The sequence below is a fragment of the Sander lucioperca genome, chromosome 10, assembly GCF_008315115.2.
Source record: "Sander lucioperca isolate FBNREF2018 chromosome 10, SLUC_FBN_1.2, whole genome shotgun sequence".
Classification (NCBI taxonomy): Eukaryota; Metazoa; Chordata; class Actinopteri; order Perciformes; family Percidae; genus Sander; species Sander lucioperca.
Genome location: NC_050182.1, coordinates 15619089 through 15645292, shown reverse-complemented (window position 1 = coordinate 15645292; position 26204 = coordinate 15619089). Strand labels below are relative to the sequence as shown.

The 26204-nt window shown below is 39.4% G+C and overlaps 2 protein-coding genes across 3 annotated transcripts; one reads left to right on the top strand and one right to left on the bottom strand.

Moving 5' to 3' along the window:
- Positions 1-16831: 16831 nt before the first annotated feature.
- On the top strand, positions 16832-19443 carry LOC116060617 (free fatty acid receptor 2-like). The gene is made up of 2 exons (XM_031314291.2): positions 16832-18561; positions 18670-19443. Exon 1 carries the CDS (start codon positions 17151-17153, stop codon positions 18171-18173), a length of 1023 nt encoding a protein of 340 aa, XP_031170151.1. The 5' UTR covers positions 16832-17150; the 3' UTR covers positions 18174-18561; positions 18670-19443.
- A 130-nt stretch (positions 19444-19573) lies between these two features.
- On the bottom strand, positions 19574-25318 carry LOC116060623 (tyrosine-protein phosphatase non-receptor type substrate 1-like). Of its 2 annotated transcripts, XM_031314302.2 has the most exons (6): positions 24370-25318; positions 23376-23690; positions 21852-22283; positions 20463-20549; positions 20337-20378; positions 19574-20129 (listed from the first exon to the last, which is right to left on the bottom strand). In XM_031314302.2, exons 1-5 carry the CDS (start codon positions 24422-24424, stop codon positions 20347-20349), a joined length of 921 nt encoding a protein of 306 aa, XP_031170162.1. In that variant the 5' UTR covers positions 24425-25318; the 3' UTR covers positions 19574-20129; positions 20337-20346. The 2 variants fall into 2 exon arrangements, with proteins under 2 accessions (XP_031170162.1, XP_031170169.1); XM_031314309.1 differs by lacking the exon at positions 19574-20129 and having other exon boundaries at positions 20336-20378.
- Positions 25319-26204: the final 886 nt, after the last annotated feature.

Below are 26204 nucleotides of genomic sequence, written 5' to 3'. Positions count from 1 at the left end.
CCTTAAGTGTTTGGAGAGCCAGTGTTGATTTGACTCAGGAGACTGCAGTAGATTTGCACAGGAAAACTTAATACCACAAGATGGCCTGTATAATCCTAATCCAATTTTAATTTAAAATTCAATCCAGCTCAGCAGGCACACATACTTTTTGTAGATTTGATGGCATTTAATAGTTTGAAAAAACATATGAGGCTCAGACAGAAATTGGTGAAATTACCTTACGACTAAGTGAATAAAGAATCATGATGCCACCTTTCTTTTGTTCACTGCAGCAATGGTGATTATTCTCTATCACCGGGGAAACAAAAGAGGTCAAGCATGATAGTCCTTATAAGTCCATATCATCATTGAAATGAACTGGTAAGTCCTTTGAGAACTGTGTGTCCATCCTTGTCAAAGTGTCCTTGAGCAAGACACTGAACCACTGCCTCTGTGCACTGACCCCCTTTAGTGAAATGTCACATGAATATGAGTCTCAGATGAATATGAAATGGAACAGATTTATGATTAAACTTTACACACCAGGGCAGCTGAACAAAAAAACTCAACATTTTTAGAGTGTGACAGCATGACCCTGAATTTATAGCTTCAGTCTGTGCCACAGCCAGTCAACATGTCCTTGAGCAGGACAGTGAATCCCCAACAGTTCACTGACTGTAAATTGCTCTAGATGGGGGTGTATAAAGTATAAATCATACTACCAAACTGCACTGGGGCAGCCAGGGACTCCATGCTTCATCATCCCACAAGGGGGAGCCATGTGAGAGGATTTTTGAGGTTATCTATTGATCACTTGCCACCATTTTTTGTTCTCAAGGCCTTCACTATCTGTGCAACGCACGCACGCATGCACGCACACACACACACACACACACACACACACACACACACACATGGTACAGTAGTGTGAAGCAACGAGGAAATCCTCAGTTGTCACAAGCTTGTTTAAAGATGCTTAAAGGTGAACTGCTGCCTTCAGGGATACATATCAAACACAAGAACTTCAAAGAGTTTTGTTTTATCATAATCTTTTGTTGATTCGGCTGAGCGTATCATGTTGTGTTTCATATTGTCACCATGCTTTCTCTTTTAAATAAAGACAGGCTTATTTCTGATATTTCTTAGTACAATAAATCAAAAACATGCCCAAGGAGTTCTTGTTAAAATTCAGCATTTGAAAGCATTTTCCAATAGATCTATGATATCCTCTGTAGGAGGAAAAATCAATTTGTCACAGATACTGTAGTGTAGATACACATTCATATTTACAGATGTTTTCCCTTGTTTTTTTAAAGATGTTTAAAGAAATGGCAATATAGGTTTAGCATAAATGACAGCTGCTCGGAACAGGGGACTGCAGTGAAAGAAGGACTAAAAATGAAACCAACCATAGTCATCACACCCACCCATAGATAAATATATATACAGTAGATTTCTTTTTTTCAAAGATAATTTTTTATGCATTTTAGGCCTTGCATGCAGTGACATGCAGCAAAGGGACTGCTGCATCGAGGAGTGAACCTCTACATATGGGTGCGCGCTCCACCAGATGGGCTACCAAGGCGCCCATAGACATAGATTTCTAGGAACAGTTCAGACTGAAACCACAGAAGTAGCCAGAAGAAGCACAGTGCATGTCATCTTCTGTTTGAAATTCTAAGAAAAGAGAACAGATAGCTCTTCTCGTAATTAAGCCATGTGTTGCAGCAAAAATCCAAATTCAGCAGAAGGAAAGATAGATGATCGTACAAAACAAAGCAGATGCACAAGTCACTGTATGTGAGCCAAGAACAGAAAGGAAAGACTCACAGAGAAGAGATAACTTAACAAAATGGGGTTCTCGGCTTTTGTGTGTCTGTGAATTTCATGTTCCATTTAAAGCATTTTTGTCCAGTCTGTGTACTTCAGCTCTGTCCATCTACTTGTTTTCTGACATGAACAGAATTAGTTTTTGACTCTTATGGAGGCCTAACATAAACATTTAACAAGGAGGAATTAGTGTTGTCAGAGAAGATTCCCTGTCCAAAAACATGTTAATGGATGTTACACCTCAGTTAGATCTTCGACTATGTAACTTCTGCTGAACAATGACCACTTTGACCACAAGTGACATTTACATAACAAAGTAACAAAGGTAAATGCTAAAACATAATTGTAACACCAGCACAAGTAGAGAATAGTCAAGTAAGTGAACTGGGAGAGCTAACATTAGCCACCATAAGCTAGTGGTAAAACAGAAGTGAGGCAGTAGCAGCAAGACCCAAGAGTGTATTGACTTGAGCAGGAGTATGTTCTATTGCTGACAGATTTTTCATTTGTAAGTAGAAGTATGTGTTATTTATTCTGTCAAAAGTTACATAGTTCTGCTTGTACGGAAGAGGATTAGGGCCACATGTGAAAAATGTATTTGAGTTCAATAACTTAATGAATTCTGAGACTTTTTTCATAGAATTCTGAGACTTTATTAAAATCAGAATTCTGAGAAAAAAGTCAGAATTTTTCTCAGAATTCTCAAAAAATCGTGATTAATCGCAGAATTTCTATATTTAATCACGATTAATCGCATGTTTTATCACATGATTAAAATTCTATTATTTTGCATTTCAGAACTGTTTTTAAGTACATATTAACAATGGAAAGCAATTCTTACCAGTGTATCTTGATTGGGAATCAAATGAATGCAAAGAAAGTGACTTTATGAACTTGATTTTAAGATTTGTATTTGTTTATTATTTATTTATTTACTGTAAACAAAAGAAAAATGTGTGAATCTAGTCACACATTTGAATCTAGAGTCAATATAGTGTGCAGTAACTCCTAAATAATTTTGATTACTCGCTTACGTCCAGTGATCACCTTGATTCACTTTGCAGCAGTTCCAGTTTGGCTGCTTTCTCCGTGTCGTACAGGCTGTGTATGCGTGAAACTACTGTCCTCCTCGACGGCAATGTATAAGACGGGAAGAACATGCCAACCATAGTACTTCTTTAAGACCTGAGTCTTGTACGATGCTGACAGGTCTGCAGTTAGTTGCCACCTATTTTGCAAGAGCGAGAGTCATTTTTTTGGATTTGGTTTCATCCGCAGGTCGGCAAGTAGCACTCTCCAAAATAGTGCTTTGACTGAGCCTGCTAGCATCAACCTGAGTCACGTTAACTGTACTACTATGCTTAGCTCGTAGGTGGTAGCTCAAGCTTAATGTGCTTAGGAGTTTTGGAAAATAAAAAGCGCCATTCAGAATTTTGTTGCTGCTGTCTTTCTCCATCATGCCTGCAGCCTGCAGCAGCAAGATGTGTTGTTACGCATCACGATTAACGCGTTAATGCTGACAGCCCTAATGTTTTCACATGTGGCCCTAATCCTCTTCCGTATGCGTGCAATACATGCACAATACACTACAGTATGTTGCAGAGCCTTGTTCAGACTCAGACAAACAGCTTAGCTGAGTTTCGATAAACTCAGTGTGTTTTTCTGTGTGCTGTAAGTTGCGCATATAAATATGGGAGGGGATGAAGAAGAAACAAAGACGTTTGCTTTATCACTTCAGCCTTTAGCCTCCTTTGAATGTGTCACGGTGAGTAATGGTGCTGTATGTGGCAGCAGGAGCCTGATTATATGAGCATTGCTGTCCTACATGCCATGCCTGCAGTGTAGACCATATGCCTTTTTATCATAAGGCCGTCAGTGGAACTTTAAACACCCTGCAGGACACAGGCTGTACTCTGCTTTTAGCTTGACTTATATTGCATGACACTTGCTGGATAGATTTCAGTTACTCCTTGACTGTTGAATTCCACTGGCCTACTTTCTTGTGACCGTAAAGCAGAGCACACACACAATCAAAAATACTCATGACTCAGATACGGTGTGTGTGTGTGTGTGTGTGTGTGTGTGTGTGTGTGTGTACTGAAGGCAGGTTTTTACAGCTGAACTACAGTATAACTATCTGCACAGCTGCTTTGCCAGCTTGCATGCTGCAATTAATATTAACAATAGAGTCTGCTTAACAGTAATGGTGTGCTCATATGCTGTTCCTGCACTGTGCAATGTATGCATTTTTAGCCATGACCCATGTCAATACAAATATCAGTAACCTGTTATCAACCACTATCATTTGTCAGGCTCTTGTGTACAAGCCTACATCCTCATTAAATACAATATGTGACCCCAGTATATGTGAATGTCTTATTTGATATGGATGCGTTGCCCTACTTATTTGTGCTCACCAGCTCAGCCTAACTACGTTTAAATTCTAAATATATCTTTTTACACCCACAGGAGGAAATGAGAATGGATTACGTGACAGATTAGTCAACCGTAATGAATTTATTAATTTTATAGTTTCAGCAACTCATTAAACATTTCTGATTACATAATCACATCAAGTCACATTGATTTGCATTTGTCTTAGTCAGTTATAGTGTAAAATAACTTTAGGGGTTAAAAACAATGTATAAAAAAATATAATAATGATGACAATTTTTAAGGGTATATCCTGAAAAAAACGCTTTATTTTATATAAACACTAAAGTACACCATCATGATTGAAAGATTTGAATAAATGTTGAGAATAATATGACATGCAAAATATAAAATAGCCTATGATTACAGCTGTCATTCTGTGTATTCAATCATTCATGTTCAACTGTGTTGACACCATGACAGATGCTTCAAAGGAGTTTTCAACAAAAGTTATAGTTTATTAAACATAAATATCACAAACATATTTCCTTTTATCATTATATCGACATTATAATGTGTTTTAAACCAGTATGTAATCCTTATAAATGCTAAAGTGTTACCAACTAAAATTAGATGAAAACTTGTATACTTTTTTTATACTTACTTTGTTTTTATTTGGTTTTGCTTTACTCTCCTGTCATTTCAGACCTTGCCTCCTCGTCAGGCCTGGCTAATCAGCTCATTAAGGTGCTGACACACAGTGTCGGTCAGTCTGGCGAGGTCGGTGACTTGAGTCTGTTCGGTGTGTTCCTCAGTGTGTTTTGAGGGATTTTTTTTGGACCTCGGGGACCCGACTGATCAGTCCGACTGCTGTTACACACCAACAAGACGGCCGACCGTCGGCAGAAAAGGCAGTCGCACTGATCAGTCGGGTCCCCGAGGTCCAAAAAAATGCCTCAAAACACACTGAGGCGACGGCAACTTGAGCGTACGCTCTGCGCATAATACGTCTCCATAGCAGCAGGCGGCGCTTCTCTGTATTGTTTCCCAGAAAATGAAAACCGGCAGCTGATAGGACGAACGCGTCACGTGGGTCTTTTTTCTCTGGAAATTCACAGCCAGACTGTCATGACAGCTTGTTCAGAATCAAGGGGGTAAGCTTCTCCTCAGACCGCGAACCTCCTATGGCGCCATTTTGATGCTAATAAGCCATCACCTCCCGTTAGCATTCCATTGACTGCCATTCATTTTGGCGCCACTTTGACAGCGAATAACTTTACATCTGAAGCGTTTAAAGACCCTATTTCTCCATTGTTTATTTCTAAAGAAACACGACAATGTATAAAAGGCTCCATTACCTTGTACCTCACGTTATGGCTCTGTAGCAGACGTTTTTGTAAAAATAGGCTGACGATTGTGTCATAACCACGCGACTTACTGTCACATAGTAGAGGAATTACCGTATAGTACAGGAGAAGCACGCAGGCAGTTTCGTCTCATATTAGCTGTTTAAGTTTAATTACTAATGTTAACTAGCATTTTAGTTAGCAATAATTAGCCTGTGCCTATGTTATCTCCTTACATATACCTACGCTCTCCGTCTCTGCAATATTCGGAATGATTGAGATTTCTCTTGGCACAGCTACCAGAAGACTTACAACTTTCAGACACGTTGCTCACGGCACATCTACGTCGTCTCTCTCAGTTGGAGGCTGCGCAGTAACGCTCAGCCATCAGCGGAAAAGTGCTTCTAATGGCCTTCACTGGTCTCCGTCCAGAGCAACGGGATCTGTTGGTCCATTCTTATATACTGTCTATGTTCAGAATACGATCTCATTGTACTAAAATAGTTCACTGAAACATGTTTCTGAAAACATTTTAAGCGAGAAATAGACCATGCAGTTGCTGAATCTGTCTTCATTTCAGATCGACAAAGGTCAGTTTAAAAGATTTTCGTCAGATTTTGAGAGGCTCATCCGCTCGCCATTTCCGGGTGAGTCCCGACTGCCCTGTCTCCGACTGAGTATGTCGGGTTGGCCAAAATAAAGGCCGACAGCTCCTCCGACGGACGACGGCACGGAACACACCGAACAGACTCGAGTCACCGACCTCGCCAGAATGTCCGACGGCCGATAATCGGCTCTGTGTGTCAGCGCCTTTACCCTCACCTGGTTTCCCCAACTCAACTCAGCCCATTCCCTCGTTAGTTCCACAGCATTCCCCCAGATTGTCTTGTGTGTTACTGCCAAGCTCTCCAGCGTTACTCATACCCCGTTTACACGTACATGGTTATTTTGAAAATCTGAGACATTTCCCTTCGTTTGTGTCCTTCGTTTACATGCAAACGGAGAATTCGCCTCTGAAAATGATTCTTTCTAAAAAGTCCGTGCAGAGTGGAGATTTTGGAAAACTTCGTTTGCACGTTTGCATGTAAACAAATGGAGGTTTAGGCATCCGAGGAAGTGAGGAAGAGAAGAGAGAGAAAGTGATTTGTTGCTGCTGTTGCTATTTTCGGGATTCTGATTGGCTAACGTGGGCTTGAGCTTCTCGTTACACTGCCACCTACAGGTTTGGCATGCTATTGACGGCATATATATACACGGTAAAAGTGTAAACGAACACTTTTCTGAAAACTGACAGATGTGCACAATGTTATTTTTGAAAACGGAGAGGTTGAAATATCCATTTATGAAAATAGCCGGCCAAGTGTAAACGTAGCCTGTGTGACTGATCTCCTAGTTTTGACCCTGTCTGACCTGTTCCATTGAACTGAACTTTCTTTACAAACTCATTGTATTTGGCCCGTACCAGTGAACATTACAAAAGGGCCTTAAGCTGCTAGTATGCTTCTTCAGAACTGCTTGTTGGATGGTGGAATTGTTTACGGACATCGTCTCCCCCTGCACCTTTCCAATGTTGGACTGGAGGGGTAACTTCTGTAATTTTACGAAACTGATAATCCAACATTCACACTTACTTCTTGCAGTCACTGGCCAGCTGTGTGGAGATGAGAAATGAGCCGAGTGCAACACTATGTATACCTTTAGGAGAGAGTGTCTGAAACTGTGTGCCGTTATCCCCATATACACGATACGATAAACGCCACTCGACTACAACTACAACTATAAACAGTTCATATGAAGTAGTTCTGATTATGCATAACCCGATTCCAACAGAGAGCGATGCAAGAAGATTTAATGTTGATTGCAAAATAGAAACAAAACATGATTATCAATGTTGATTGTCAATGTCGTCATAAAGGTCATTATGAGGACATGTGGTAAATGGACATTGATGGCATTTCGGAAAAAATGTACAATAGGAGTTTAGGCCTTGGTGGGAGGGGGAAAGTGGCTAATATGCAACTTTGCCAAAATGATCATCTGAAAGCTGAAAAGCTTAATTTTGAGAATAATTGTCATACATAAAACCTACCAAACATTGCTGATTTTCATTTTAATTTAGAAAATAATAATTAGTTTATTTCCAGACTAAGTCATTTATAAACATCACTTTAAGCTCTGCTAACTTGTGATGGGCTTTTGTCATTATTTCTGGCATTTAATACTAAATGATTATTTTGAGAAAAAAAAGAATTGATAATGAAAACAAACATTGGTTGCAGACCTTGTGAGTACCAACATGTTCCAGCTTATTTTTTGCTTGACCTTATGTTGCAAAATGTGGCCCTTGGACTATCTCTGCCCTTCAAAATGCCACAGTGCCATATTACCTCATGTTAAGAAAGCCTTTGTGGGAGTTAACAGTGACATTTACAAAATGTTTTGGCAGGGTTCACTTATATAAAATTGCTCACTATCATATATTCTTGAACAGCTTTTGATAAGGACAATATTTTCTAATGACATTTTTGCTGACCTAAAAAAGTGCTTCTATCAGCCTGAGTAAGCAAAAGCACTTCAAAGAAACAGTGTAATATACTATGTGATATAATTTTTTAATCATCTCTACATTCTGCAGTGGCAAAGATTTAAAAGCTTATGTATAGAGGCCTAAACGAGTCTTTACTAGGCACTATTCTTTAAAAGATGAAATTATGTAATATATGTGCATTGTCAGTTTCCATGTGGATAGGATTCATCAATATATTTATTTAAAGCTGCTCTAATCAGTATTTTTATCTTAAAGGCCCTGAAAACTTATTTTCTAAATCAGTGTCTTTCTATGAGCATCGGGGTCCTACATTAGCACACAGTTTGCTGGTAGTTAGAAGAGTTTTGGTTGTTTCACATGAGTGATTTCTGTATTTGTGTTTTTTCCCCATATGTAAATTCGTCAAAACTCAGCACACACAAACTACACTACCAACCCATCTGCCCACTGCTCAATAGCAGCCCATTCAACTCCCTCATACCTCCATCTACCTTTTTCCCTCGGATCAATAGGCCAGTGCCATAGAATTATAACCCTTAAAGGGGTGATAGAATGCAAAACCGAGTTTACCTTGTCATAGTTGAATTACGACAGTTTGGTGTGTAAAAAGGACATACAGAGAACCTCAAAGTCCCATTGACACCTCTTTCCTATGCAAATCTCAAAATTTGAAACTGCTGCTGAAAACAGGCGACTCTCAACAAAGCTCAACGTTGACATCAACTCCTCAACTCCTCAACTCCTCAACTCCTACCTTATTTGGCTCTACCTTCTATCTTTGTAACGCCCCAAAATTTACATAGGCCACTGTCAGTTTGTCTTGTGAATCTAGGTTGCGCATATCTCAGAAATTGTATACATTGTTCGTCTGCTATTTCATCACTAAATTCACTTTTGAGACTTTTTTTATGTGAGAAATCAACTATGTAGAGGTCAAATATGTGCCGTTTTATGAAAATTTATGGCTAATTGCAAATTTTGTCCGACTGTGTGGACAAGAATCATGCTACTAATAACTTTATGAGCGTGTTGAAAGATGTTGTAACCCTATAATGTTATCCACTATATGCATTAGCATTAACGTTAGCTACTTGTCAACCAACACATTGTAGTAACGTTAAGCTGGATCGATATTGATATGTATCAATAAATAAGATCTTTGCTGTATTACTGTGTTGCAAAGTGGCATGTAATTAATCACAAAATGATGCCTTGTGGCAGAAAAAGCAGTATTACGGTAAGGAGTTTTTTTCGGTGACATTGTATGATTTACAATTACGCTCGAACATATCATCTGGGTGCCGTGTTTTGACGGAAGTTACGAGTAACTAGAGGGTGAAAGGTTACATGACGCCACTGACAGGCGAATAAAGGAAACGTCCCGTGTCAGAAATAAAATAACAGATTTCTCTGGGTTTGACATTTGGTGGAAACATTTGGGAGAGTGTAACTACACAACTCAAAAAATATATGACAGGTATGGTCGTTTTTAGACATTTTAATGCAGAAATGTTACATATTGTACCTTTAAGGAACAGTGTGAAATACCCTATATAATCATTCTATTACCCCTTTAACCACAAACCCTAACCCTAACCCTAGCCCTGTGCCCGTGCCCCTCGTAGCACTTATCCCGGGTGCTGCGTTTTAACCCCGACCTAACCCTATAGATGGCCCAGGGAAAACAAAAGGCATTTACCTAGGAAACACGTGTTCTTTCCCGGGGAGTGATGCAATCAGAATTCTGGTGATTCTGATTATGGTGATTCTGATTGCTTTAACATATTGGACCTGTTTAATGTGAAGCCACTACAACAAAAGGCATTAAGGAAGGCATTTCTCAATTATATATTACATTCTTCTCTATAATGAAGCTTTTTTCAGTCCTATCACCTTTTTGTAATTTCTTGTAAATGAAATGAGGAAAAGGAATTATTGGCATTAGAGATACCTAATTTATAGAAGAGAGTTGATGTGAAGTCATTAGGAGCTGACTCTCATCTAAATACTCTCAAATGTTCCCCATGGCAATCATAAAAATTTCATCTCACCTGAATACAGAAGCTCAGTTGCCTCCCCACCCTCTTTCCTATTACGCTTATAAGATATTAAAGTGTATTCTGCACATCTATTGAGCAATTTTACACTGTAATCAGAAGAGTAGTGACTTTCAAGTTTCATCGACCTCCAAGAATGAGTGTGATGCCGCCGTCTTGTGGCTCCAGTCCAATCGGGGCCTCATTTTATCTCGCCAATCACCCACTGTCAACTATCAAAACCATTGATTTAACTCTCTTTTGCTCCTACAATGAAATGCATTTTATGTGTTCTGCTTTTTGATCTTTCAAGACATTTTTATCTCCATGATCCAAGCTCCTGGTCTGAGGATCAGCAGCTTTTTCAACATCAGTTCAGTTCAGTTTATTTATCACTCTCTGCAGTTGTTCAATGAAAACTAAATTCTCATTATTGGCTCTGAAGTGACTAAAACATCTGTATTCAAGACCTTGAATCATAGCTGATTAATTGAGACAGGTTTTGTGTGAAAGCCAGAACCAAAAAGAATCTTCTGTACTGTAAATAAAAAGAAGACAAATAATGGAGGCCGGTTTTCAAATAATGGTGACTCAATAGACGGGCGGCGCAAAGCGCAGTTCAACAAGCCCTATAAACAATCAACAAGTTGTTGTGTATATTCATCATTTTCAGGCTCATAATGGGGAGAAGTTTGAAAAATCCACACATTGATCATAAGCTTGAGCAAAGTTACACTGAAAACTAATCTTGGTTTCCATGTTTACAAGACTTACACCAATCATATACAGAGTATCACCACATGCTGTTGGCTGAAATATTAATTGCACATGTTGGCAATGAGAGTAGACTGCACAGCACTTTGAAATGAGACTACACAATAGTTTCCTTTTGGTATTTTTCCGTAAAAGGAATTGATGTGATCATTATAAAACTGATTAGTTGGCATGGGCGGGCAGCCAGGCGCTGGAAATCTATTTTGCCTCAATGGCTTTTACACTGTCGTCTATTTTTCCTTACAGATTTCCGTGCGAACAGTTGTTTTTTGGACTCAGGTCAGACTTGATAAGGTTGCCAGCCAAATGTGCAAGATTATCCTTTCAACATAGCAAGCTTTATTTTATGAATGTGTCACTGGGAACAAAATGAGTCCAGCTATATCGGAAGCAAAGTCACTCTTCAAATAGCAATATGGTAGCTTAGCAGCCACTGAACTCTTCTGTCAGGATAGGAGAGTTATATTGTTATTTTTTCTCCTCCGCTACAAATATAAGGAAGCTTATAGGTTCATGCTCTGGGTATTAAAAGAGGGATTAGTGAGGAGGCTTCTGGGACGCTCAAGTCCGTGAAGCACAGAACCACAATCTCTTCATTGTTGAGATATCTACTTGATGTAACACAATTAACTTTTTATTTCAAATGCAATGAGGTCTCTGAGGAGGCAGATTTCAGTGGAAATCATTGTATATGTTTTGCATCTGGCCTGTTGTGGCTGTGTGCACAGTCCTTTTGTGAGATAATGGTTTGTCTTTTCTGATGTGGACCAAAACAAATTTGCTGATAAGAAGCAGTTGAGTCTGTCACTGCAATATGCTGCTTATATAAACTGTGAAATTGGACAAATTAGCTGCATGAGCTAGCAAGCCTTGCTGTTTCTACAGTGTTAAACTAAATAAAAAAAATAGTGTGACTTATGACAGTTGATTGTTAACAACATACTGTAATAAATGCAGCCCATTAGACCTCCGATCAATGCAATGCAATGGTAAGACAACAAGTTCAATATTCTGTCTAACCAGTGGTGGAAAGGGATGATTTGCCGATTTTAATCCAGGTCTGTGTCATCTTTGAGAGGGCAGTGTGTTTAGATTAATGGTGTTTGGCTTTCCTCTGTGGCGCCAATGCACGGAGGAGCAGAGCAGCGAACCTCAGGGACGCGTTTTGCGTCATCCTGCGGATCTCAATAGACTTCGCGTACTTTGTATTTATACTGATTAAAAATTTGTATAGGAAAAATTATGATAATCTTATAAATTACAGCGCATGCATTGTTAAAGAGTAAACCAGTGGTTTCTAACCTTTTTGACCTCTTATTAAAAATCAGTTGGGACCCTTGTCATGTTTGAAAAGTCTGTGATTTGTTAGTAATGCCACAAAAGAGAGATTTCCCCTCTTAACTCCAACTCTCCAATATTTCACAAAAAAACAATAGGTTGGGAAACACTGTACTAAACTATCTAACTGTAAAGTAGTTAAAACTAGAAGGGCACTCGAAGAGCGCAGACCTCCGTCAAGGGATGCCCCATCTCACAATGTTAATGTGAATGTTCCCAGTCGGGAAATAATTTTTCAAATTATTTCGACATCACATAAAAAAGCAGCACAAACGTCCTATTGCGTAGTGTTAAAGTACCGGTGAAAAATGATTTTTGTATCTGCACTGTGATTAAGATCTGCTCCAAAATGTAATGGGTTCTTCCCCGGCCCATGCTACACCCTTCTGCCAAGATGAAAATCGGGCCAGTAGTTTTTCTGTAATCCTTCTGACAGACAAACAAACCACCAAACAAGAACAAACCAAACTGAAAACATAACCTTTTAGGTATTTAGCTCCACCTTGGGCAGCTACAACAGTAAAATGCTGCTTAGACATTGATCATCAGCATTACCGATTTAACAATGTCATTTATAATGATCAGTTACATGAGCACATTTTCTGCAGAATGTGTATACGCATGTTTGACTGATAACACTTCTTTTCTTGACGTAAGTAAGATGTTATTGTTATAATGTTATAATAAGTAGGAGTTTTACTTGTGGAGTATTTTAATGTTTTTTTGCTTAAGTAAAGGATCTGAATACGACCTCCCCCACTTCATCATACATCATATGTTTCTTTAATACAGCAGCAGAGGTTGAGAAAAATTAAAGGTTTTGTGCTTTTCTTATGTGGAGTTGCAAATGTCATCAGTTGTATATTTAGTACCTTCCTCTTTCTCATAAGTGTGTTTGTATTTACCCCATTTACAGGAAATCAAAGAGGGGAAGCACACAATCGCATTTACTTATTCTACTACTCTGTCATCTCCAACCTCCTCTTTTTCTTCATACCTGCTCTTTAAAAGACTGTTGACGACAGCCAGAGCAGCTCTTGTGTACGCTGCCCATGTTTGTGCTCTTTAACAACGTAAGCACACTGACACGTAGTTCATAACAGCCATGTCAATTGAACTTCAAAGCGGCCTTTCCCATTGAGCACAAAGCAGAGGGACGCAGTGACGGCCAGTTCAATTTCTGTGCAATATCATCATGCAACAGTATGGTGGACTGGTTCCTAGAGACCAACATGTATTCTTATACTTGTTATTAATTAATAAAATGTGTGTCGGCCACATTTAATTCCTCCATGAACATTCAGAGACTCCATGAGACACTAAAACACTCCTTTAAAATATTCACTAATGTAATTAGTTTATAGTTAGCAGCTCCATTAAGCCTTATTGTCCGCCCTCTCTATTTAACCTCTGGGATACTTAAGAGGGAAAAAAAATCAGTGAGGGCAATAAACTTTTAGAAAACAACGTAAAATGTAAGAAGAAAAAATCTTTTATAGATTTTTCTCTGAGAAACCTGCATTTGCATTTCGTTTCTGATATTTGAGACCTGATACATTGGTGCACCAATAAATTGTTCTACTCCTCGCTTTTATAATGTATGATATGATTCCAATCCTGCTGCTTCCACATTTTCTCTGTACCTCAATACTGTGCATCTGAGCCATGTCCTTGTACTATTTTGTGTGCACTTTCACAAATATCATCCTGTTGCATCAGCTTTGTCAGACTTTATTCCCATTGTCCCAAACTCAACTGAAAATTACCTCAGGGTTGTGGGTCTGCTGCTCTTATTCACAACCTGTTTTCACACCACTCAGCCTGTTTTGTGCATTTATAAGCACATGTAACACACCTGGAAAAATGAATTCCCCATGTGTGTTGCCACAGTGACCTACTATTGCTCCTACAACTGCTACTGCAAATGCTATGTCTGCTAAAAATATAGTCTACAGTATGCATCACTATTACTCAACAAGTCCTCCAAATTAAACGTCAAAACATGTTTTGAATGAATAAACATTTGACTATTTTACAAAGAAAAAGTAGTCAGTATTTCCCTGCCAATTTCTTTTCTAGCAGTGTGGATTTAAAACTGCATTTAGACCTTCATGTTGGGAAGAAAATGTACAGAAAATATAGCTGAACAATTATATTTTCACTGAACACTATGAAAAATCTAAATTTGGTTTGGGTTTGGGGGGTGGGGGAACCCCAGTATTTCTAAAATCCCGGCTACGGCTCTGCTCAACCTCTTCCTAATTATACTGAAAATAATTCCAGCAGTTAAAGCTATTAACTAAATGAGGAAATGTTTAATGATCTAACCTTGCATGCTTTATATTACATATTCAGCTCTATGTATCGTATAAAAATTTCCTTTGGCAGTGGAGACAACTTTAATTGACTGTGAAAAATGATATTCTGCCTCTGATATCATTTTAGAAGATACAAAATAGGTAAAATATGGAATGTAAAAGTGCAAAATGGGACCCTGTCTACAATTCTCTTTTGATTTGCTCCTCCGTGTCTTGCCAGGAGGATGAATTGTCTCTGGCTAATTGCTGAGAAGGTTGTCCTACAGTGATGAAATATCACCAAGTGTTACAGGGAAGTTTGAGCTCAAACAGCATCTTAGAAAACCCCTGATGTCACTCTGTAAAACCAGGTCTTACAGTGGAACCAGCTTGCATAATACAATGTGACCGTTTTAAATGTATGTGTGGAATACAAATGTGATGATTTCAGACACGAGCACACAGTGCCTGAACCTCAAACATGTACTTCTTTGGGCGTTTGTCTATGGTGCAAAGGCATGTAAGAAGTTGAAAGAATGTTTTTGAATAAGATCAAGAGCAGGGGCAGGAAGTGACTGACAAGGTAAAGGGGACAAATACCATGAGGACTGATGTCAGACGGTAACAAAATATCCAAAACTCACACATGGGAATCAAATGTTTAAGGACTAAGCTCAAGTGAATGTGCCTCAGAGGGATATACATACATTAACCAACATCAAAAGGACTCTTTTTTACACCTCTGAGTCATTATTACTTCAAAAGCAAGTTTCTCTCACTTTGTGAAATTAACCATGTCTATCTGCGCCTTCACCCGTTTCACCTGTTTGATAGAAACTTGACCCTGCTGTTGTGATAAAAGGCGGTAAATACAAAAAGGCCACTGATCTCCAACACCCCTGGGTATTTTTCTGCTGCATACAGAGTGATCTCACAATGAGAAGTCTCATCAGTCTCTGAATAAACCACAAGTCATTTTTTTTTTATATCATTGTGTGCAGTATATGGCTGTACACACAAATGTTTGCCTAACCATATAGCTGGCCCTGCTGTCCTCACCATATGTTGTGAAGGGAGGCGCTGCTCTGACAGCAGGTCATCGCTTTTGTCTCAAATGCCTTTGCTCTCCTTTTTATAATGAAAGGACGTCCATGTAGAAGCACTGGGCATGGATAACTAAATATGATTTAATAACCTATGATCAGACAGGCTTGCAGAGACCGTCTGCGCCACTCGTATTGCAAAAAGGCCAGTTGTTACCCCGGAAACCATGTTTGGCGAGCGTGGGAGATAAATAGCAACATATTAACCCTAATAATAATTTCCATTATCTGCGCTGGATGTTTAGATTATCATGTAAATAGGGGACGTGTTGGTCGACAGCAGGTAGGAGCTGGAGGCTGGTGAATAGAGGAGATCAAATAAAACAGTTGAGCAATCACCACATGCGGCTGTGCCAAGAAACACGCAGTGGAATAAGGTAAGCAACAATTACTCGTCTTTTTGACACGTTTCTTTTCAAAAATGTTGAAATAGGAAGCTTGTAGAGGTGGTGTTAACTGACCGCCGCCGCAGATAAGGAGGAAGTTTCAATTGCAAGTGGGTGGCACTTCTTTGGTTTCTTCACATTTTTCTTTAGAACAGTAACAAAAAAAACTTTCCCCTCCTTTGACCATGGACTATAAAAGTTACGCTTCTGTCACACACTGTTTACTCGTTACAGAAAGGGTAAGAAACTAACTTTTCTTAATATTACAAGTTCCTTAAGTTATTTTCTTTAAAATGAATGAAATTGTTCTTTAGAGGCTCTAAATTTTCCTTCAGCCTTTATCTTTTTAATTTCCCTTATGATAAGATGCAGGAATTAGATACAGATATTCTTTTGATGACAAAAGTATGTTGTAAGGCTGTACCTGCTAAAGCTTTGAGATAATTATTTCCCCGGTGTAGTTAAGTCATTACGTTTATGAGGGTCATCATTTTAACAACATGTCCAGTATTTGTGCATATACTGAAAACCGGGGCTGGAAGGTAATGATAAAAGCGTCATTGTACTGTATTTACGACATGGAGGAAGCAATAACACAACATTACGGTTTGTATACAATACCATGTGCCAGACCAAAACACTGGCTCCTCATTAAGAGATAATTCAGCTCTACAATAAACTCTGAAGTATGGATATAGAAATAAATTAAAAGGGAATATGGAAAAAAAAGGATTTAGAGTTTATCTATGGCTTCTTCCTCTGGTCTTTTTGCTTGTCGGCTAAAATATAATGTATATAAAAGCAGTGCACTCTTAAACCAGGTGTCAAATGGACAGTATAGGTAGAAAAACTGTGCTGTGCAGTGTGTTAATCTCTTTCCATTCTCTCTTATCAGCAGAGCTCAAAGCCCTCGAGGAAACGATGAGCATTGGTTTATCGGTTAGGACAGGAAAGCCACGCTGTCTCGCCGGGTTTGTTCCAGGCCACTGACCCAATAAGAAGCCTTCGTCACTTGCGGTTCTGGCTGCCTGACAGATCAAACCTCCTTGTGTCACAGTGTATTCGTTCCCTCTGGAGTCAAGGACATAATGTGACACATCTTGATCCCTGACTGACTGATTGACTTACACCGAGGCCACCATGCAGGAGTGCCATACTGGACTTTGTCTGTCTGTCTACGTCATTACCTTTGTGCTGGGCTTCCCAGCCAATGTCCTCGCCTTCTATACCTTCTGCAAGAAAGTGAGGCAGAAACCCACCCCGATTGATATCCTGCTCCTCAACCTGACCATCTCTGACCTCCTCTTCCTCCTCTTCCTGCCCTTCAAGATGCAGGAAGTGATAAACAACATGCGCTGGGACTTGCCCTACGCCCTCTGCCCGCTGTCTGGCTTCATCTTCTACATGACCATCTACAACAGCACCTTCTTCCTCACTGCGGTCAGCGTAGAGCGCTACCTGGGCGTCGCTTTCCCCATCCAGCACAGCCTGAAGCGGCGACCTGTGTATGCTGTTGCTGCAAGCATCTTCTTCTGGATTTTCTGCGTTATCCACCTGAGCATTGTGTTCATCGTGCCCTTTATCGGCACCAAGGACTCGCCGAATACCACCTCAAGCCACAACGTCTCAGCTAGCTCTGCTGTTGGTGATGCAAAGACGGAGGTGTGTTATGCGGATTTCACAGAGACTCAGCTGAAGGTCCTCCTGCCTGTGCGTCTGGAGCTCTGCGTGGTACTTTTCTGCATCCCTTTCCTGATAAGCAGTTTCTGCTACATCAACTTCATCAGGATTCTGTCCAAGCTGCAGCACATTGACCGGCGCCGGCGCCTCCGGGCCATTGGCATGGCTTTAGGAACACTGCTGGTGTTCGCTTTATGTTTTGGCCCCTATAACATGTCGCACATTGTCGGATTTATTACATGGAAAAGTCCCGACTGGAGAGACAAAGCCCTGCTGTGCAGCACCTTTAATGCTTGTCTTGACCCTCTTATTTTCTACTTCTCTTCCTCTGCTGTGAGAAAGACTGTGGGTAGTGTGATGGAAGGGGTTAAGAGTCGCCTAAACAGGTGCATGTCCTGTCACATGCTCTGGGCCTCGAGGGGTGGGATTAGCAAAACTGCAAAAGATAAGGAACACAAACAAGAGGAGATCAATGCTATCTAAGCTGACTGAAAGGAAGCTGTGAGCAGCTGCCTTCCTAAATTTGTTATTTCTTTATCCCTAGAAGCAGGAAATTAATGGCATGTTTATTTGTTTACACATGAGCAAATGACTTGACATACTGCATACAGTGCAGCACGTCTCTGTTTGACTCTCTGATGAACTTTCTATGAGACAAGAGAGGAAACCTTCAGTCCGTCTGGCCAGGTCACAGCCATTTGTATGCAGCGTAATGAGAATGGCACAGAGACAGGCTACTTTGAATCGCCATAAAATGACACCAGGATTTCATAAGATCTCCATTAATGCAGTCAGTGTTGTGGAGTGCTGCACCATCAAAATGAATATCGTAGCAACAGCTGCGGACATCACCTCTAAGCACTAAGAGAAGGTTGTTTTTCTAACAGCTTTGACCATGAACAGGATATGTCATCGGATGTAACAACACACTCATTATGCGGGGGTGATGTGGTAAAAGAAAAGAGAATTGAAGTGTGAGATCTTAAAGAAGACTCAAGTGTGCTGAAAGTGACAGGGCCTTGTACACCCTTACAAACACATTCATGCAGCTAATATACAGCTTACAGCTTTTTGTGCGAACTTATATTTGTGTATTTTGTATTTTGCCTCACATGGCTTTTTCATGCAGATTTTAGTTTACATGATTTTATATTCATACTATTATTTCATTATATGGCCATATTTAAATCATATGTGATACTTAAGTAGCATGTATTTATGAATATATGTATGAATACATGTCAGATACATTGAAGAGCTGCATGACAGGGGTTGTAATTATGTAAAATAAAACACAAATACTATTTTCATATGTAAATCATGTAAACATGTATATTTTGCATAATGTATGACTCATAGATTCTTTTGTAAAGGCAGCAGTCAGATACTAGGTGGTTCATATGTGAGCATATAGAGAGAAGAAGATTGAAAGTAAAGTAACATCATAAAGACAAACTACAGATACCCTGTTTCCATTAACAAATCATTGTATATTGTATACCAATAATAATAATATTAATGATTTGTTTTTTAAGGGTAAGTGATGAATGTGAACATGTACTGTACATGCATGTAAACATCTAATGCATTACACAAATGTAGATGTGATCACCATATCAGTCATAATATATACCTTTTGATATATACTATATACTGTAAGGACATTCATTAAAGCAGTTTAAAATAAAAAATATTTTTTGATTGTGAGCAACAGCAAGTTTATTGAGTAGAATAAAGCCTGTTTTCAACACCACTAGTCTGTTTAAACTGTAGATACATCATCTTTCTCTATATCTAAAGGTCAATATTACCGGCAGTATTTAGTGATCCTGGCAGTGTGGGCAGGCCTAAATTTAAAATGAAAACGTGAATCAAGATCTCACCCCACACACTGCACACGTAAACAATGCTATCACACAAGCAAGCGCTGGCATCGACTGTAATCCTGTTTTGTGAGGATTAGGCCTGTGCGGAGGTTGAGCTGATCACTGCATCTGTTTGACAGGTGGATCATGCATGAAGCATTCATTCTGACACACAGACCTGAGTGAATGACTAAGATGTGCAAACTACCAGCCACTGGCACAATGAGCAGATCCAAAAACAGTCTAGTCAGCACGCTGTGGCGATAAAGAGTTACAGAGATAAACAGCTTTGATGTACAGAGAGAAATCAGCATTGCATCAATGTTTAGAGGATACACAGTATGTGATAGCCAAGCAAAATGTACAGCAAGAGGTTTGAAAATAGGGGAAACTTTCAAATATAAGAAGGGAGAGGGGATTATATTATATTATATCATATTATATTATTAATATAATTCTCGTTTTGGACTCTGGACTTGATTTGTGTGATGTTGTTTGTCAATGGTTGGTCTGCTGAGATGAGCCGCACTGAACACCCGGCAGTCCTTTTTTTCCCCATTTCATTTTGTATTTCCTGGAAGACAATAATTGGTTATTGCGTCAGTGTTGACTTTTTCCTAACAATGCGTGATAGGTTACAGTACAGGGATAAGGCAATAACAAAAACAGCCCTGCGTGCATGCATGCATATGTGTGTGTGTGTGTGTGTGTGTGTGTGTGTGTGTGTGTGTGTGTGTGTGTGTACATGTTTGCCAAAGGCAGAGGCAAATATTGTACTCACATGGCAGACTTCATTCTCCCTGCACGCAGAAATGTTTAACTGCTGTTGAAAGCAAGAAAAAAAAAATGTTGAAAAATGTTTTAACAACTTCCTGTGGTTCTAGCTAGGATGTTTGCTCACATTTACCTTCCAATAAAAAGACCACGGTCATTGCAGAGAGGAAACACATCTTGACAATGTTCAAGTGTGCAATCAGCTCGTTGGGGTAGGCATCTGGAAAGTAGAGCAAAAAAAGTAGAAAACCAACACTGATTAGCACTGACTTATCGTGTTATTGAGCACGACAGAATCAAATCAGGAAGGTTGAACTGGCTTTGGTTGATGGACATTTGCCTCCTCACTGGGAGGAGAGGTGTTTAAACATTGTTTGATAAAATCATTAATTTGTTCAAGTATGCAGTATTGCAGGCAATCTGTTGCCTTGGAATGATTGATTTCTGACCCACATTAACAGTCAAGTAGAGCAAACTCTGAAAAAGCAACTTGTGGTGTGTGAGGCCCTGTTGTCCCTGAACTCTTTGTCAGTACAGACTGTGTTATTGGGAAGTAAGTTGCCTATAGACTAGCAAAGTGGAAAGAAGTGTTTTGGGCGTCCAGGTTTCCAGAAATAAAAGTCCTGTTCATTTCTACAAGGTTAGGTGAATTGCAGTTGGAGCACTTCCAAGGCTTGGATAGGCATCAAAATCTCTATCAGTACAAGAGTTGAGCAACTGCATTAGAAAAGATTTGGTTGTTTGATAAAAAGTCAAAGGTACAAGCCTGTGTACATTAAAATACACATATTATATTAATAATGGATCAAATGAACAAATGTAATCTGAAGGGAGTCACCTTTAATGATAAACCCACACAGAATTATCAAAATATTCAGTTTCCTTTTTTTCTTCTTTCCTTCAGCTTTTTTAGTGTTATTCAGTTAATTGTTTTTCAGTTTTCCAGCCCACAACTAATGTTTTCCTGGTGTCCAGCACCAAACAGCGGAAAGACAAAATGTGTGACTACCTAGTGAACATTTAGTCTCGGGTTAGCAGTTAGAGAGTCAGATATTTCCCTCAGGAGTTGGTGGAGCCCAAACCGGAGCTAGAAGGAGAGTAATTATTGGACTTACATTCACCAGGTGGCCAAAAACACGACTCCAAATTAATGCTAATGGTGCTCGTTCACTGCAGGATGTGTAAATTATCAACTATTGCAATCAACTTTTGAGGTGGAGGAATATTTCGGCAGGCTGAAGCTAAAGGGTATACTTTGTATAAACCTGATAATTCATTAAGCAGTTTAAATCAGCTCAATTTCAGACTATGGGTCAAAAAAGGAAAATATGTTTTCTCTCAAACAAAGTTAAATATTTAAAACTGATGGGCATAATATAGTCCACTAAAGTCCTATATTGCTGAACATTTAGGATATCATCGAAAGAAAACAAATGGGAATTTAAAGTGGTCAAAAATGTTGCACTTCACAACTAATGCCTCCAAGGAAAATTTCTATATTCTATTCCTCTTTTTTATTTACCCCAAGTGAAGGAGGCAGTCAGAGCGGTGATCATGGCAGGGTGGTCCTGCACCCCACAAGTGAAGGTGATCCCTGTTTCCAAGGACTCCTTCTGTGGGAGGAAAAACACACTGAAGAGAAACACTTCCTGGCTGTTGTTGTCCATCACCTGGAAACACTTTGGGTGGCTCGCAGGCATGGAGTTCACCAACCAATCTGTGGACAGCTGGGCTCCGTCAGCCGGGTGTTCTGAAAGGTTACCATGAGGGTTGATCGCAGGGAGGGTGCAATTGGTGACTGACAGGTGATCGATATTGGCTGCTGCGCTCTGGTAGGTCCAGGTGAGGGTGAGCTCGCTGGGGTGGAATCCCCCGGTGAGACAGAAGAGAGCCCACTGACTAGTCTGTGGGTCCGGGGGAATCTGGAGGTAAATCTTGGGAGCAGAAGGTGGTGCTACAGTAGCAGTGGAAAAAGGGCAAGAAACAAAGTAAACACATGGGATTAGATAATTCCGACTGTAAAATTAGGTCATTGCAACAGTAAATAATAATATGCAGCAAGTGAAAATACAGTAAATACGAAAGGAGCAAATGTAGTGGCATTAGTCATACTCATAATGCAGCCATTTATTTAAAAACAAGGACAAATTAAGAGGAAATATGTTGATGAAAAGTATAGGTACATAAATTAAAGTATGTATGCATTTGTAAAGCTGTGTGAGCCATAAAAAAAGGATGTAAAATAGTATATACAGTACAACAATTAAAACATGCACTATATGATAAATCCTACTACTTCTATTTCAAATATCTATAATTACCATTATAGGCAAATGTTAATTTTTTTTACCTACAACAAATTAAAAGCCATTAATGTAAAATATATATATATATATATATATATATATATATATATTTTTTTTTTTTTTTTTTTAATCAGAATCAGAATCAGAATCAGAAATACTTTAATAATCCCAGGGGGAAATTATTTTTGTTACCACTCCAGGTATACAAACAACGTATACAAACAACATATATTATCCAGACTTTTTACATATATAATTTTATACCATTTAAATGGTATAAAATGGTGTACATCTGGAATAAAACTATTAAACAAAAATAAAACTGTTATTTAGTGGAGGCAACATTGCATCCAGAGAAAATCAAAAGGATGCTTTTCTTCCACATGAAGGATTTCCACATAATAATTTGGCCATCCTTCCCTGCCTTGTTTTCTGGTGAGTTTCAATTCCCTGAGCAAAATCGATACAAGGCACTGCGTATGGTGCCGGGGTGATTATTTCTAGATGTGTCATGAAACTGCTCAGGCAAAAAGAGGAACTCTGAGGGAATTTCACATGGCTTGAATTTTTATATTGAGCTTGGCCGTTCCTGGTTTGATGAGTACAGTCCACCCCGGCGCTTGTATCGAGCTGCCTCAAACTAAACACTGTGGCTCTGGTGCACAGAATATACAAATGAGACAGAATCACCTGCATGGCAACCTTAATTAATTTTTGAAACAAGCAATTTTGTTTCTCACCCAAGATGAACAGCTCGGTCCCGTTGCCCCACTCTGGGTCTTTCTGCAGGACGTTCACCTCACAGTAATACCATCCAGAATCCTCCGGCGCTACCTCAGTGATCACCAGGGAAGAAGTCTGATTCTTCTCCACGACGAACTGCCTGGATGACTTTGGGATGAGCTGCTTTTCCGACTTCATTTTGAACCACTGAACCCCATACTTGAGGGATTCAACTTTGAAATGACAGGATAGGGTTGCCGTTTCACCCCGCATCACACTGACAGAGGGAGGGTACTGTCTAACCCTCAGTCCCTCTGGGGTTGCTGTCAGGGCTAAAGACAGAGCCATTAATACAACATGTCATACAAGGAACTTTTAAAAAGTCCAGAGCAGACACGCGGGTCAACTACAAATACTTTAAATGTGTGTTTAGTATGCCTGGGTGACAGCTGGGACAAAGACGATCAGACAGAAAACTCTAGTACAATTTTATAACGCACCAAACAATTACTGAATGGCCACCAATGTAAGAAACTTCACCTAAAAACAAATTCTGTTTTTTAAAACTTTTTCAAACAAAAACTAATGCAGACACTCTGGTGTACAAAAGATTTTAACAGCCTTGGAGTGTCTGTTTGATTGTGGCGACCGCTGTCTAGCTAAGTGTGATGAAGTGATTATTAAGCGTGATGATGAAATACTGCAGATAAGATAAGCAAAACACTCAGACGCCCACAAATGGAGTGCAGATGACAAAGAAGATGAACAAACAGAAAAACGATGGTTCAAAAACAGATTGCGTCTCTCTACCAGACTACTTCCATTCACTAAAGGAGGAGCAGAAGCATGCTTTTTGCACTAATTCAATACTTTTTATTATGCAAATAGCCTATGTATATATGAAAATACATGTGAAATGAACACTCAAAGAAATTAATAAAAGACAAGCTTAACAGAGATCGAACTTTGGGTGACCAACACATTTTGTAACATGATTGTATTCGGACTGACCTGGTACTTGGCCTGCCAACAAAAGAAGCAAACACAGGTGATGCAATTTTGCCATGCTGCTGTTGCTGCCCACTCCAAGCTTAAGTGGTGAAATAATTTCTTAGGCACTCTTAAGTCTGAAGCTTTCTGCGCTTGAAAATGTGTCAGCTTGTTTTGTTGCACTCTATGGTTACACGTGATGGTTCATTAATAGGTCATTCTTCAAAAGAAACCTGAATTTCAGAGAAATACATATGTCAGTGTCTAGGCAAACAATTAGGCACTTTTTCTGCATGCTGACAGAAACCACAGTGCAACAGTAAGCAAATGCTGCTGCCATTATTCTACAGGTTTCTGTTTCCCTCTACAGAGGTGCAGATCATGAAAACTATTTGATTTGAACAAGATTTGCATTTCGATTTTCAAAGTGATTTTACTGGAGGAATTTTTCCAAAACGCCTTTGGGCACTGAAGGTTTATATTTACATCCAGTTACTTGAGAAACAAGTGCTTAAAAATACCCATATCACAGAGAAATCTTGACACAAGTAGATACAAGTAAACAACTCTGTATTTTGAGTTTTGAGCCATGACAAGCAGTAACAAATTCTTTCTTCTACTTTAGATAATTTGCAGCATATTACTGAATGTGTTGATGTTATTCCAAAACTCTTGTTTTGATTTGGGCTTTTTGAGTTTTTGTGTAGCTGTAAATATGAATTTCCTGAGTGGCCTAATGAGCTACAGTATAATGAATCCAGATCTGCGTCCTCCGGGGAGGAGAAGACTTGTGATGCTAGGTGTAATCATCATCATCAAAGCAAGACACAAGTTTAAAATGTGAGTTCAACTTGAGGGAAAAACAGTCTACCTAAACGTGTCACTCTAAATTGAAAACTACAGATGATCCACTCTGTAAAAACACTACAATTGCAATGACTTAAAGGGGCACAACGTAACGCATTACTTTGCTTTTTGTAAGTCAAGGGGCTTTACAAACAGCGACAAATGGGACCCAACTTAAACAATCAATTCTTTGAGACTGTTCTTCCCTGAAAAACGCTCCTATAAGTAATAAGTATGATGGGAGCAAAGCAAGAAGTAATGTGACAAAGTATAAGAGTGCCTAATTCCACAGAGGAAGGTTCAGGTGGTGGTTGGGTCAAACAAATACAGGACTTTCACCCAGGACATTGGGGTTTGAGTCCCGTTTGAGAATGAAAGCAAATAGTGAGGTTTATTTTTAAACTTTATGGAACTACGTCACATTCTGTGTCACGTGCATTGCCAGAAGTGAAGCAATGTGACAGATGTATTCATTTGAACCCAAACCACGATCTTTTTCTAACCCTAACCCAAACCCTAACCATTTCAATGTGACAAAAAAAATAAGTAAGTGCGCCGGCCAACACTCTTGCCTTTATTCCCCATTTCAACTGCCCAGTCATCGGACGAAGCAGGGGGAATCATCGTGATAACTTTCACATCCCCAAACCCTAACCCAAACCACAATCTTTTTCTAACCCTAACCCAATCCCTAACCATTTCAATGTGACAAAAAAATAAGTAAGTGTGGGATATGCAGAAATGGAGAACTTCAACTGACATGCGCCGGCCAGCGCTCTTGCCTTTATTCCTCATTTCAACTGCCCAGTCATCGGACGAAGCAGGGGGAATCATCGTGATAACTTTTACATCCCCAAACCCTAACCCAAACCACGATCTTTTTCTAACCCTAACCCTAACCCAAACCCTGTGCAGTGGTTCTTTTAACCTGCTTTCAATATCTTGGTTTCTTTTATATAACCAAACTTGTTTTTTAAGGAGGTTTTTAAGTGTTTTATCCACATCAGTGG